We start from the raw sequence: 15,375 nt of genomic DNA on the forward strand, positions 1-15,375 counted from the left end.
CCATGTACTTGCCTTCTGCGCACTCCAGCGACGCGCTTTTGCTGCCAGGAAGCTATGTAACGATCGCCGGCTGCTGGATCTAGCGTCAGGCATTGGACAGTCAGTTTGAGCTGTCTAGTGCCCAATTGGAGAAGGAGAGTTGGCGCTTCCCATTCATCTCCATGATAGCACCCAGTTGCCAAATGCGTGTCTAGAGTCTTACAGGTAATGCTCCCTGGGTAAAGTATGCAAAATAGCTCTCCTCCAGAAAAAAAGAAAACTGTCTCGAGTGGCACCTATAGTTAACTTCCCTGTACAGGACCATTTATAGATCCTGGAAACATGACTGGTTAATAGCCAAACCAGAGACACCCCAGCTTCGTAGTGGTTGCGCCTCGTCAGTACAGAGTAAGGTTCTGGTTGGCTGAATGAGACTTTTCATGCAGATGGAAGTCAGTGGTTCCCCTTGTTGAGATCCAGGTGCTAGGGAGTCTTAAGAATGACCTGTCACCTCTCCTGACATGTCTACTTTACTAAATACTTGTATTCCCCATGAAATATAAATTCTGGAGCACCTAGTCATAGAACTCTACATTGTGTCGTTCCTCTGTTATTCCTCCTAGACATTTATAGATGAATTGACAACTGGGTGTTAGCAGTTGGGGGAGTGTCCGTACATTGACTGACACTGTCCAATCAGTGCGGACAGAATGAGGCTGTGTAGGGACGCGCCCCTTTGACCAAGAGGAATGGTAACACCCAGTGGTCCATTTTTTCATAAATTTCCAGGAGGAATAAGAAAGGAACTGCACAATGAAGAGTTTGCAAGAAAAGATGGTCCAGAATTCTCTGTTTTAATAAACTCTTGTATTCTCCATAAAACGACAGGTTCTTATTTAGGGCAATTCACCCTGTTAAAAGTATGCAAAATATGGCCATAGGTGGCACGAGAGGAGGGTGTGTGTGTGTGTGTGTGTGTGTGTGTGTGTGTGTGTGTGTGTGTGTGTGTGTGTAGGTGGCACGAGAGGAGGGGGGGGGGGTGTGTGTAGGTGGCACGAGAGGAGGGGGTGTGTGTGTGTGTGTGTGTGTGTGTGGCACGAGAGGAGGGGGTGTGTGTGTGTGTGTGTGTGTGTGTGTGTGTGTGTGTGTGTGTGTATGTGTGTGTGTACCTGTATTCCGGTGACACTGTATTCACGGCATCAGAAGGAAATTAGAAGTGCCTGCAGGGTTATTACTAAATGCTCATATAAAAAGGGAGAATTTTTAACAATGACATTGTATTAGGGAGTTGCTGGTTATGCAATTCCCTAATATAATTGTGACAATGGCTCAAACCCAAAGCGCTCTTGCGCTAATTCTAAATGTACATTATATATAATTTCCTCTAAATAAAAAATGCAGGTAAACATCCTAATGAAACATCTACGCTGTTCGCGGCCCCTGTACAATCCCCCCCCCCCCCCCCCGCTACCAGCCCAGCAACGCAGAAAGTCTCCAGTCCTAACATTTGTCTTCAATCTGTTTCCCATCACGTGCAGTAACCACATTGGTATTTACAGCCATTCTGCTGGCCAGATCCATTAACCAGGAGACCAAACTGCTCCTAAATGGGTAATATTGGGAAAGAAAACACCCCCCACCCTCACACAATTACCTGCTTTCCTTTCTTTTTCTTCTTTTTTATTTCCTTGCTTCCCAGTGAAAACACAGGTTCTAAGCAGTCAACCAGATCGAGGTCCCAGACGTCAATGACGGGGGTCATGTTACCGACAGCTACGTAGTTTCCTGGTGAAACGCAAGTTAACAGATCAGACAGACACCGATAATGAAGGATTTTTATTGTAGACTACGTGGTCCAGAACATGACATAACGTCACTATGGTTGTGCCAACTACAGAACCGGTAAAAATTCCTATAATCCGGCATGTGATAATCCAGAAATTCTGATAATCTGGCACTTGATACAATTAAAGGTAGAAAAAAAAATAAAACTCTGCTTAGAAAACAAAGTTATACCCCAACAACTTCGTATAGTATTTTTCTTTTGATGTCAGATAGTCCAGTACTGGTCAGGTGCAATTGATGCCGGATTAAAGGAATTTCTCAGTAATTGCTTTAAGAATAGCAATCAATATAACAGATCTAGTTATAGTAAAGAATCTCAGATGCCACAATAATGAAAATCTTCTCGGTGTAGATGTACCTAATGAACGCTGCTTCTTCAGATTCCTTTAATCCGGCATCAATGGGTCCTGGATTATCAAGTATTCTGGATTAACCAAACAACCATAGAAAAGTTTACAAATCTCATTCTATGGGTAGCAAACCAAGAATATATTCCGAACTACCCAAAGTCTGTTACGGTAACCAGTACTTAAAGGGGTTCTCCAGGCATTTTATATTTATGGCCTATTCTTAGGATAGGTTTATCAATATCCGATTGGTGGGAGCCCGGCTGCCGGCTCCCCAATCAGTTTGCTGCAGGGGCCCCTTCAATGTTTACCAGGCACCGTGCCGTACACATTCGTAGCGGCTGTGCCTGGGATTGCAGCAGTCCCGGTCACTTGAAAGGGTAGGACAGCTACAAATGTGTACGGCGCTGTGCCTAGTAAGCTATGAAGAGGCAGCGGTGTTCTGCGCTGGAGCCCCTTTAGTCAGCTGATCGGCGGTGGTATCAGGAGTCAGACCCCAGCGATCTCCCTAATTTGTTCTATTTGCTAATTCTCCTGCGTCTTTTCTACATTATACGGTTGTTTGCTGCAAACAAGTGTCAGATTATTAGATTATTCTGGATTATTGGATGTCTGATTAAAGGAATTTCACTGTATATAATTATTTATTTTTTTAACCCCTTGACACATTATCACATACATGTATGTGATAAGTGTTATAGGGAAGTATGGAGCATGCTCAGCCTGAGCGCGCTCTATACCATGGAGCGTACAGCTGACACCCAGGACTAACCAGGAACAGCACTAGCGCTGTTCCTGGCCGTTTAACCCCTCAAATGCTGCAGTCAATCGCCACGGCAACATCTAAGGCTCTGAAAAGAGGAGGGTGGCCTCCTCCGACAGCTCATCAGCGCCCCCACAACGCGATTGGAGGGTGCCGATGGTTGTCCTGGCAGCTTAGGGGCGTAATGAAGGCCCCCAGGTCTGCCTTCACTCTGCCTGTTAAGCCCGGCCTGTGGCATGGCTTAACAGAAGCCTGTGAAAATTACAATATACTGCAATACATTAGTATCGCAGTGTATTGTACCAGCGATCCAAGGATCGCTGGTTCAAGTCCCCTAGAGGGACTAATAGAATGTGTAAAAAAAAAAAAAGAAGTTTAATAAAGTTATTAGTACTGGAAAAAAAAAAAAAAAAAGTAAAAAAAAAAAACCAAAAAAACTTTTCCCATTTTTCCTCTAAAAGTAATAATAAAAAAAATTTAAAAATTGGTATATCGCTGTGTCCGTAAAAGTCAGAATGACTACAATATACCATTATTTAACTCGCACGTGAACACAGTCAAAAATAAATTAAAATTTGGTATCACCGTAATCTTATTGAGGAGCAGAATAAAAGCTAAAGTTGTAGTTTTTACCACACGGTGAAAGTCATAAAAATTAACAAAAAACAATAGCGGAATAGTTTTTTTTTTCCAATTTAAGCCCACAATTTCTTTTTTTCAGTTTCCCAGTACATTATGGGGTACTTGAAATGGTGTCAATAGATACTACAACTCCTCCCGCCAACAATAAGCCCTCACACCCCTCTACTGACGGAAAAATTAAAAAGTTAAGGCTCTTGGAAGGCGGGGAGTGAAAAACGAAAATGAAAAATAAAAAAAATGGCTCAGTCCTTAAGGGGTTAATATATATTTCCGGCGGTTCCCATGACGCGACTTGTTGCCGTGTTCCTTCAGAGAAAGGCAGTACATCTGTGAGATTTTCATTAAGCTTCATATAAACATCTATTTTATCAGGAATTATTTGCTGTCGTTAAGTAGCGGCAGCACGAAGCCCCCCGGTGTGAACGAGCCCCGAAGACCTTATAACTGGACTGTGAGATCGATCAATAAAAAACACCCCAGGACAGCGCCGAGAACGCGCCAACTCCGATTCAATAAGAGGTTCACAAACGAGAGGGGAGGAATAAAAAAAAAAAAAGTTTTACAGCAAATCCTGACCGCTGATCTATTGCTTCTCTCCTTCAGGGGCTCATTATACATTATTACACGGTTACTAAGTGAAAGAACTATTATGTGATGTCAAGTCTCACGGCCGTTAGCAACTAAGTAAAGGTTTCTTATTTATAGCTGGTCATGAAAAAGCTGGGTGACAAATCTGGCCAAAATTAGTTTTCCACCCAACTTTCTAAGATTCCAGAATGACATACAGTATCTGAGGTGTGACGTAGTAATATAGGAGGAATGGATGCAGGAATATCAGCGGCTTCCGCTCTGGTGAACCCGGCCTGTCCGCGGGCTACATGGCCGGCATGTCATTTCACGTATGGCCCCTGGTTTTGGAAGCCTTCAGATGGGACTGTCGAGTCCTGGATAACCCCTCATCTTCTCATCCTCACACTCCATAACGTTATTTTTCCGCCACTGTAGGAAGGCTTATTTTTTACTTTTGCGTATGGAGTTGTATTTTTTTGCAATAGCACTTCATATAGATGAATAGTTAACTTTTATTAACTTTTTTTTTTTTTTGTGGGGGGGGGGGGGGGTAATTCAAAAAACACAACACCGCAATTCCACCATAGTTTATTTGATACCAATGCAGTCACACCATATGTGCACAGCGTAAAAAGCATGTAGCCATGGCAACCCATTTGCGCCCCGTCATCACATGAAGGGAGCTCCTTCGATCTGTTAACCGTGACATCTATGGGGTTAATCTGCCAGGATCAGAGCCGTCTCCGATCCTGCCGTTGGTTGAACTCCCGGGTGCAATGACAGAGCCCACGAGATTACCATGACGAAAGTGTAGGCACCACGTGGGAGCCAGCACCCGACAGCGACGTACATTTTCGTGATGGGTCGTTAAGGTGTTAAACACAACAGAGTGATGACAAAGAGCATCTCGCTCCAGAAGACCCGATATGGCCATGTATTACACGGTAGAGGTCACCAGGGGGCTTCCAGCAGTCAGCCCCTGGGGACCAGCTCTCTATCGGTTACAATGGTTTTCAATAATAATAATAATAGGAAAAACAAAACTGGAATGCAAGTCAGATCTTGACAAAAAAAAAAAAAAAAAATACTTGGAAACCAGGCCTTATGGTGTAAAGTTTGCTTATACGTGGTTATTCTGTTTATTTCCAGCACAGCATGGGTTAACTGCTTCGCCTTGACTTACCTCTAGACTCTTCGGGACTAGGGTCAAAGTCAAGCCACTCGATGCAGAGAGGGTATGCAGGTAAGAGAATGTCGTGGTGCACGTAGAAGGAATCCTCCTCATGGTTATACACTGCCGGGAGCACAACGACAAGGGAGCCTTACAAACGACATAATACTACAACTGCATCTTCACCGAGACAACGCTGTTATATAAGGAATTTACCGGAAGCCCTAACACCAATGTGGACTTCTAACAATCAGCTCACAGCGATCCTTGAAATTTAAAAAGCTCGCCATCTAATGGCCACATATGCGTGTATAAATTCATATCACAAAAAAATCTGACTATGCAAGTCATAATGTCTTCTAAATATTGTATCCAAAAACACATGATTAAGCTCCTTAAAGGGGTCTTGCCATAATCGATATTTGTCACCTATCCACAGGATAAGTGAATAATATCTGATAATTGGCAGTCCAACCGCTGGGACCCCCACTGATCACAAGAAAGGGCTTAACTTACTGTTCCTGGGAGCCCCATAGGAATTGAGCGGTTCTGCGCATGCTCGGCAACCGCTCCATTCCTTTCTATGGTGCTGCCGAAGATGGCACTCGGCAGAAGCACAGAAATGAATGGTGCGGTGGTCGAGCATGTGCAGAACCGCTCAATTTCTATGGGGCTCCCAGGTACAGCGAGGTAAGCCCGTTCTCGTGATCGGTGGGGGTCCCAGTGGTTGAACCCCCACTGATCAGATATTTATCACCTAACCTGTGGATCGGTGATAAACATGGATTATGGGAAAACCCCTTTAAAGCTACACAAAGAAAAAAGGAGTACAGAAAGACACATGAACACATGCTCACCATGGATTTCAAGATTACAGCGATCCCTCTCTGCCCTCCCACAAACCAGAAGATTATCTGTGGGTTTAATAACAAAGTCTTCTGTTTCATACTGCTCCTAAAAGAAAAGAAGTGTTAACATCCAACCAGGTCGGCATCTGCATAAAATAATTTTTTTAAAGGGGTTTTCCAGGACTTTGACATTGATGACATATCCTTAGGCTAGGCCATCAATAGCTGATCAGTGGGGGTCCAACTGCTGGCACCCCAGGGATCAGATGATAGGAGCTTCATTGTTGATCAGAAACAGCTCCATACATTTGATTTTGGCCAAGCCTGGTATTGCAGCTCACTGCTGTTCCGTTCCATTTGAGCTGCAGTACCAGGCACAGCCACTACCGAATGTAAGGTGCTGCGCCTGGTGATTAATGAAGTGGATGTAGTGTTGGCCGAAAAGCCACAACCCCTTCAATCAATTGATCGTGGGGGGTGCTGGGAATCAGACTATCCAATATGGCACCCAAGGGTCTGCAGACCCCATCAACACAGCATGCAACAAAAATGCCATGCCAAACCACATTAGCAGAAAAGTATCTGACTAGAGAAGACTGTTCAGCGTAAGGTCAGTGTAGGCCCTTAGAACTGCTGGAGGGCTATCTAATGACGCCAACATCTGTGCCACGGGCACATCACAGCAACTCCCTGGATCAGCTGCCTCTGGTGCTGGGCTATGAGGTGATCTGCTGCCAATTCTGCATGAAACTATCATGCTATGTTCACACAGGACGGATACTCTGTAAAAGTACACAGCGTATCCGCATTGGTCCCCGCAGGGAATTCCGTCCGAAAAACCGCACCAAATTGTGGGGCAGTTAATTGTCCGGAATGACCACTGTGGAAAACTGCACAAAATGTTTTTAAAAAGTCTATACTTATCCGTAGCCATGGCGATGCATCTCTCCGCCGTCCTGCAGCCCAGCTTCCTGGGACGACATTTCCTACCATGTGACCGCTGCAGCCAATCACAGTCACATGGAATAAAACATCATCCTAGGAGCCCGGGCTGGCTGCAGAAAGATCTGGGTAAGCATAAGCTTTTTTTTTTTTTTTCTGAGTAGCGATTTTTGGGTGGTTCGGAGTCGCAGCTTTTCCGCCGCTAAAATCGCAACATCTGCTATTTGTTGCAGGTTTTACCTCCCCATTAAATTCAATGGAGAAAACCCGCAACAGTAAAAGCAGCAATTACACAAACACAATTGGAATGGTGCGGATTAAAAAAAACGCACCGCAGGTCAATTTATAAACGTTTTTTGGCTGATTTTTTACGCAGCGTGCGGATGAGATTTTGCTGTGGTTTTTCCGCGATGAAATGGGTTGTGGAAAATCCATAGTATTCACGCTACGGCTTCATAGTTGCATGCTTGAATTGTGGGGTTTCCGGGCAAACCGGTGCCAGACTTGGACCGTTACAGTAATATATTAGGTAGGAAGACAAGGATAAAAGTGTAAACTCTCCATTAACAACCCTAAGGTGACACCTCTGATTTCATATTAAGGAATTACAGATCTAGCAATTCCCAATATACTTCTCTTCTTGAAATCGCTTCCTTTTTGCAAATCATAGGAAAACTGAGGAGCCCATCAGCAGAGGCAGCATGTAGGGGGGAGGGGAGGTTACTGCACCCTGTATTGTTCCCATCCATAACATATTAGGGAGTTGCCGTACGTGCAGTTACCTTATATCGAAGCATTTGCAAATTCCCTATGAAGTAATTCTACGTACTGTATCTTTTAAAGTGACGTAAGCATCAGACTCGTTGCTGGAGTATACTGCAAGCCCGGCAAGACTGTCTCCGAGGTTCGCCACATCTAAGACAAAGACCAAATATATATTTGCAAAAAAAAAACAAACAATGAACATCGTTATGCAAGAAAAATCACAACTGCAGAAATAAAAGCATGCAAAGGGAAGGAATAAACACAGTGAGGCCCCATGCACACTACCGTAAAAATCGCCTGCAATTATGGACCCATTCACTTCAATTTTCCACAGATAGGTTCCCGTATATTTACGGGAAGGTGTCCGGGAAGTAGTAGCGTAGTGCAAAAAATAGGACATGTACTATCTTTTGCGTTTTACGGGCCGTGCTCCCATACTTTGTGTGGGAACACAGGCCAAGAATGCGGCCGGCTGTCCGCAGCCGGCCATGCCCATAATCGTGGCCCGTGATTAAGGGTACGGCCGTGTGCATGGGGCCTAAGGCCTTATTCACATGATCATATTCGGTCTGTAAGATACAGATCATATGTTGGCTGCATTTCCCGGACCGAACCCCGTTCAGGGAGCCGGACTCCTAGCATCCATGATGCTGCGTCACTGCCTCCCCGCGGGACTACCATCCCATACAGAAACCATGACAACAGTACAGGACACTATTCCCGCGGGGAAGCAGTGACACCGAGCATCATAAATAACTGAAGCTAGGAGTCCGGCTCCCTGAACGGGGTTCGGTCCGGGAAATGTGGCTGACATATGGTCCAAATCTTACGCACCGCACACAACCATGTCAATAAGGCCTAAAAAAAAAGCACGGAAGCGTTACACATCAGCGCTGTATGGAACCTCAAAATCTACCGGTAAATACCCTAAAAAAGAACATTTTACCCCCCCCCCCCCCTTAATTACATATTTTCATGGGAAAGCTGAGTGACAGCCAACATGGCCACCATCGCCATGCCAAGCAGGGTATTCTTGAGCCTTTCCTGAATCCAGAACAGGAGTCGGCAATCGGCGGCAAAGCAGGTGTGAAACTTCAACTCCCGGAACGGTCTGGCGGCCTGAACCTGTCAGGGCATGCTGGGAGTTGTAGTCTCAACACCTGGAGTCCTGCTGGTTGGGTACCCCTGCTCTAGAACATTAATTCCGCAATGAGATGTCCAGTGTTCCTGTATTTGCCATTCAGGACCCTTAGGAAGCTGGGTAATAAGCCTTATGTAAGCTGTAATAGCGGATATTTTGGTTGTCACCTTACTCAGAAACAACTGAATAGCATTTGAAGGCGAAACGCAGGAGAGGTGTACTTTAGTGTACTGCTATTTAAGCGATTTTGTTCTATTTTCCAGCCTGCGCACACACAATGTAATCGAACCATTCAGATATCCTACTAGCCGGGAGGTAAAGTCCTCCTGTATTTCCGCTCCTGACCATGTATCATAGAAAAATCAATTCTTTCCAATTAATTCCGCAAAATTGTCTTATCTCGTGAGCTGATGTGCCCAAAGTGAAGTGATTAAAGTGTAATTACCAGCGCTGTAACCTCGCCCCAAACAATTTGTCTTCTTGCACGAATGTAATTCATCTGGTGGAGGAGCATCATTTGCAATAAGTGACGGCTGCCAAATAGACACGGAGCAGTTTCCCATAGCAACCTACTGGATTACGGTCGAAGAAAATGAGAGCTGGAATATGACTGGTTGCTCTGGGTAACTCTTTCCTTGTACAAGTGGAATCTGACTGGTTGCTATGGGTAACTCCTTGTACAAGTGGAATCTGATTGGTTGCTATGGGTAACTCCTTGTACAAGTGGAATCTGATTGGTTGCTATGGGTAACTCTTTCCTTGTACAAGTGGAATCTGACTGGTTGCTATGGGTAACTCTTTCCTTGTACAAGTGGAATATGACTGGTTGCTATGGGTAACTCCTTGTACAAGTGGAATCTGATTTGTTGCTATGGGTAACTCTTTCCTTGTACAAGTGGAATCTGACTGGTTGCTATGGATAACTCTTCCCTTGTACAAGTGGAATCTGATTGGTTGCTATGGGTAACTCCTTGTACAAGTGGAATCTGGTTGCTATGGGTAACTCTTTCCTTGTACAAGTGGAATCTGACTGGTCACTATGGGTAACTTCACTTGCACTAGGGCAGGGCAGTACAAAAATCGTGCAAAATTTGCCGGCGCACAAACTGAGCTCTCCCCTATGCAGCTGCCAACAGCTCATATTATATTACGTGATAATGACCGCTGTAATAACGCACGTCAAAAAAAGTGTCCTTTCGAGATATGTTTGCCTCTGAATCGCCCCCATTTAGATGGACGATTTATTGAAAGTCCCCCAATATACGAGTGCAGGTTTACCAGACGAAACGGACATCGTAAAGTCGCAGCCCGGCGCATACAAGCCAAGACGCCTGTCCGGGTAGTTACAGATCATTCGGAGACCCTGTACCTGTTTTTCCTTCTTCGTCGTAATTGTCCAAGTCGTATTCTGCAAGTTCATCGTCCTTCAGCTTAGAAAGGTTTTCCTCTTGATCCTCGGCTGATGGATTTGTGTCTTCCTCAGATTCCTCCGCCTTATCCATCCCATCGTCTCCTTCCTCCTCAGCCTCATCTTCATTATCCTCAAGTTCTTCCCTGAAGAGCCAAGAAAACAAGCTCAGAAATATCAACCGTTCGGCTTCATTCACACGAGCGTGTCCGCATTTACATTTTGCGCGTCCCTTATTTCCTCATAGATTGTAAGCTCTTGTGAGCAGGGTCCTCACGCCTCTCGTTTGAATTGTAAATTAGTTTTCTCACTATGTAATGTGCGATATCGTCTGTACATGAACCCTCTGAATTGTAATGTGCTGCGGAATATATATATATATATATATATTATATATAGACTCATCCCCTTATTATTCTATCCTGTCACCCAGCTTTCTCAGAGTCCTGAACGGCAAGTCTGACTAGTTATGCAAAAAGAAAATGGATGTAAAATAGACAGCTTATTTTTTTCATTGCAAATGCACTAAATTAACAGGCTATTTATTTTTTAAAGAACATTTTCTCCTGACAGAAGTGAATCGTGACTCCCGTTACTTACTCAAGCTGCTCTTTGGCTTCGGTTATAAGTTTGTTTAACTCTTCCTTGCTCAGCTGAACCTAAAAAAGGTAAAAAGCGACAAGATGCATGAAAACGACTATTCACGAAACACGACCAGAATCATAGCAAAAAAAAACAAACAATTTGGAGTATAAACCAGGAACGTTGAAATTCCTTTGATCTGATAATCTGATGCATGCAGCGTTATTCCCATCAAACTGATGGTGAAATAGGGATCAGGGGACCCCCATCTTCCAGATAAGTGGTAGTACCGCCCTGTAATCCATTATTAACCTATGCTTTGCAACAGCAATGTATAGATTTGTTCAGTGCACTATGGCTGATTATTCATAAACAGGCCTGGTGTGAAGTTTATAACAAATTGGTGCATATTAAATAGTACAACAATCACGGGCCACGTAATAATAATCAGCGCCATCCTCCCACCTTATCTGGGACTTCTTTGGCGACCCCTCGCTGTACCCAGGACACGCAGGTAATCTGACAGCTCATGTTGTACACCTGAGCGATCACAGCCGCGATGCAAGCGACTTCCGGTATTTAATGGCAGCCCCCGTTCAGCACACGTGTGTTCCTTCATGATTCTATTTCCGGTCACATGACATCGCTGAGTTTCTGCTGTGTAGTTTGTACACGACGAAAAATACAGACGCCATCTTTAGTACGGGAAACCGTGCAATAGGGCTTCCCATCATGCTTTGCGTCGTTTACCCACAACCAATCACGAGGAGATGTATCAAAAGACACGCCCCTTCCTCATATATAAGCAACTTGTCGACATTTTGTGTGTCAGTGGCTGTAGGTCTTGTGAACGATACCGCTTGTAATGGAAGCTATAGGTTTTACATAAAGGTCTCCATTTCCAAAGTATTAGTTGTGCTCTAAGGCCTCATTCAGACAGGCAGATTTGAAGCCGCTACTTAGCGTCCATTACTGCAAGACCCACGTCCCCTTCAATTCAAGTGAATTTAACTTATGTAACCATAGAATCCTAAGGCCCCATGCACATGAACGTGCTTTTGCGGCTGCAATTTCCCCGAAAATCCACGGGAGAATTGCGGCCCCATTCATTTCTATGGGGCCACGCACACGACCGTAGTTTTTACGGTCTGTGCATGGCTCGGGAGCCCGCACCGCAGAAAGAACGGACATGTCTTATTATGGCCATCTTCTGCGGTCCGGACTCATTGAAAATAATGGCCGCGGCCATCTCGCGGCTGACAGTCTGCAGCCGGCCGACCCGAAAATCACAGCCTAACAGCTGCAAAAACTGGACCAGGGGTCTGCTACTTCCAGCTGTAATATGGACATTAAAAGACAGCCTACAATTTTGTCTGTCTGAATGAAGCCTAAGGCCGCTTTCAGACTAATGCTGCATTAGAATCCATAAAATGACCTCGAGCCCTGCCCTGACCTCGGGTCCACTGACCCAAACGAACAGTATCAAAGGGCTCTATAATGTTGTTAGTGAAGGTCATTAGATTCGCCGTTGGGCCGGGATTTTCAGTCCTGATGCGGATTCTAAAATGTCAATGCATTATGGTCGTCTGAATGAGACCTAACTGCGCTACATAAATCACTCCCCGTCATTCACACGGTTACACTCAAGACAGCGCAATTCATTGATAAGCACGTGCACCAGCAGCATTTTTTTTTTAAACATTTTAGATTCACCAGTTACAAATAAAATTGTAAACGTCTCTCCTATAGCGCGGCCGATAACGCGCTGCACAGCCTATGTCTTGGATTTACCGTTTTTATTCTGTGAGTTTGGACCTCGAGTTATAGGGTTGTCATCCGTAGCTGACGCTGGAGCGTTTTGCAGACTAGAAGTTAAAACTGAAAACCACACGTATAAACACCCTATGACCAGAAGTATGTGACCACCGGACCATGCTGGGACCCGCATCAGACATTTATGGCATATCCTTTGGCTATGCCAAAAGTTTTATAAATAAAACTACCCTTCACTGGAAATGAGGGGCCAAACTTTCAAAAACTAGTTAGTCTATTATCCCTCCTCCACCAAATTTTAGTCGGCACTATACATTGCGGTAGGGGACGTTCTCCTGGCATCCGCCAGGACCAGATTCCTCCATTAGACGGCCAGATAGTGAGACGCAATTCATCCCTCCAGAGAACACGCTGCTCCATGCGCTTTACACCCCGCCAGACGACACTTGGCATTGTGCTTGGTGATCTTAGGCTTATGTGCGGCTGCTCAACTGTAGAAACCCATTTCATGAAGCTCCAGATAGTTTTTGGTGCTGATGTCACACACAGGAACCTGGAACTCCGTCATGACAGATACGTGACTTTTAGGCGCCATGCGCTTCAGCTCTCAGCAGCCATGCTCGGATTGTGTGGTCTACTGCTTCATGGCTGAGCATTTACAGAGACACTTCCACTTCACAGGTGAAAATTTCATAAATGGAGTTGTGGCATCTTATGACCGTACCATGTTTAACCCCTTAATGACCAAGCCATTTTTTATGTTTCCAGCTTCGCATCCCAAGAGCTATAACTTTTTTTTTTATTCTTGCGTCGACATAGCTGTATAAGGTCGTTTTTTGCGGGACACGTAATTTTTAATAGCATGATTTTGGGGTACATAGAATTTATTGATTGACCTTGATTTTTGGGGGGGGGGCGGGGGATAGAAATAACATGCAATTTTGCCACGCTTTTTTGCATCCTAAATTTACGCCGTTTACCGTGTGGTATAAATAACACAATAACTTTATTCAGCGGGTTGTTACGATTGCAACGATACCAAATTTGTATAGATTTTGTATGTTTTACTACTTCTACACAGTGAAAATTTGTTTTTGTCTCAATATTTGAAGAGCCATAACTTATTTTTTCACCGATGCGGTCGTATGAGGGCTTTTTTTTTGCGGGACAACTTGTAGTTTTTATCGGTACCATTTTGGAGTAGATGCGACTTTTTAGCACATTCTTTTTAAGGCTGGATTCACAGAAAACAGCAATTTTTGCATCGTTTTTGATTTTATACGACGTTCACATCTTGCAATTAGTTTATAGTTGGTCGTTACGGATGCGGCGATACCAAATTTGTAACTTTACTTTGTTTTATTAATAAAGCAGTTTGTAAGGGGGGGGGGGGGGAGGAAGTGGGTTTATTTTTTTTCACTTTTTATTAAACTATTTTTTTTTTTTATTACTAGTCCCACTAGGGGCCTTCACTATGCAATTATACGATCACATTTATAATATACTGCAATACTTCTGTATTGCAGTGTATTATGCCTGTCTAAATTGGACAGGCATCTGCTAGGACATGCCTCTGGCATGATCTAGCAGGCATTCACTACAGGCAGGCCTGGGGGCCTTTTAGGCCCCCGGCTGCCATCAGAGACAGATGATCTGATCGCCGGTGGGATGAGAGGGAGCTCCCTCCCTCCAAAACCACTCAGATGTGGTGCTCGCTATTGAGCGCTGCATCTGAGGGGGTTAAACAGGTAAGAGCGATACTAATATCGATCTCACCCGGTCGAGCAGGGATGCCCCCAGCTACCTCTGGTAGCCGAGAGCTGAGAGATTTGACCGCTCCCTGCTCTATTTATTCCAATGCAGCCCGTAAAAAGTCTTGCATCGGAATAAAGCCCATTAGTGGCCGCCGTAAAAACACTATGGGGCGGTCACTAACGGGTTAAAGCTATTGAGCTCACATACTACTGTTTACATGTCTGTGCTTGATGCTTTACATCTCACACCGTCTCCTCTTTGCTGCCATTTATAATTTTAAATACACTCCTGTAATTATATTCTACACCAAAAACTAGAGCAGATCCTCTGGCACATCCAGGTTTTTTTTTCCCCCTATTAGGCCTCCTGAACACGACCATAATCATGGCACGGAGAGTCACCTGCAATACAGACCGTGCACACATTTGTGAGCCCAGACGGCAAGTGCTCCCAGCCAATGCATGGATTGTGGAAGCCCGTCATGTGCATGGGCCCATAGACATGAATGGGTCTGCAATTCATCTGCATTTTTTGCTGATTAATTGAACACAAAACACACATGTATGAAGCCTTAAGAGTATGTTCTCACATTGTTTTCAGGTGTATTTTGAGGCGTTTGCACCTCGAAAAATGCCTGAAAAAACACGGAAGCTGAATGCCTACAAACATCTGCCCATTGAACTCCATGGGGGAAAAAAAAAAACAGCATTTAGTTCATACAGGGACACACACACCGAGTTTGATGCAGCACTCTGAGACCTAAGGCAGGATTTGTAAAACCAATCTATGCCTCAGCAGTTGGGATAACTACAACTCCCAGCATGCTCTGACAGCCACAACTTGG

The 15,375-nt window shown here is 44.5% G+C and overlaps 1 protein-coding gene across 1 annotated transcript in view; it reads right to left on the minus strand.

Annotated features, from left to right (window-relative positions):
* PWP1 (PWP1 homolog, endonuclein) overlaps window positions 1–11,624 on the minus strand; it is a 30,208-nt gene extending 18,584 nt beyond the window's left edge. The window contains exons 1-7 of the mRNA XM_075856057.1: window positions 11,469–11,624; window positions 11,022–11,080; window positions 10,383–10,567; window positions 7,937–8,022; window positions 6,175–6,271; window positions 5,330–5,440; window positions 1,634–1,764 (exon numbers count right to left, since the gene is read on the minus strand). Coding sequence (XP_075712172.1) covers window positions 1,634–1,764; window positions 5,330–5,440; window positions 6,175–6,271; window positions 7,937–8,022; window positions 10,383–10,567; window positions 11,022–11,080; window positions 11,469–11,534 — 735 coding nt within the window. The 5' untranslated portion in view covers window positions 11,535–11,624. The remainder of the gene's footprint in view (window positions 1–1,633; window positions 1,765–5,329; window positions 5,441–6,174; window positions 6,272–7,936; window positions 8,023–10,382; window positions 10,568–11,021; window positions 11,081–11,468) is intronic.
* Window positions 11,625–15,375: the final 3,751 nt, after the last annotated feature.

This window comes from Rhinoderma darwinii, chromosome 3 (genome assembly GCF_050947455.1).
Source record: "Rhinoderma darwinii isolate aRhiDar2 chromosome 3, aRhiDar2.hap1, whole genome shotgun sequence".
NCBI classification, from domain to species: domain Eukaryota; kingdom Metazoa; phylum Chordata; class Amphibia; order Anura; family Rhinodermatidae; genus Rhinoderma; species Rhinoderma darwinii.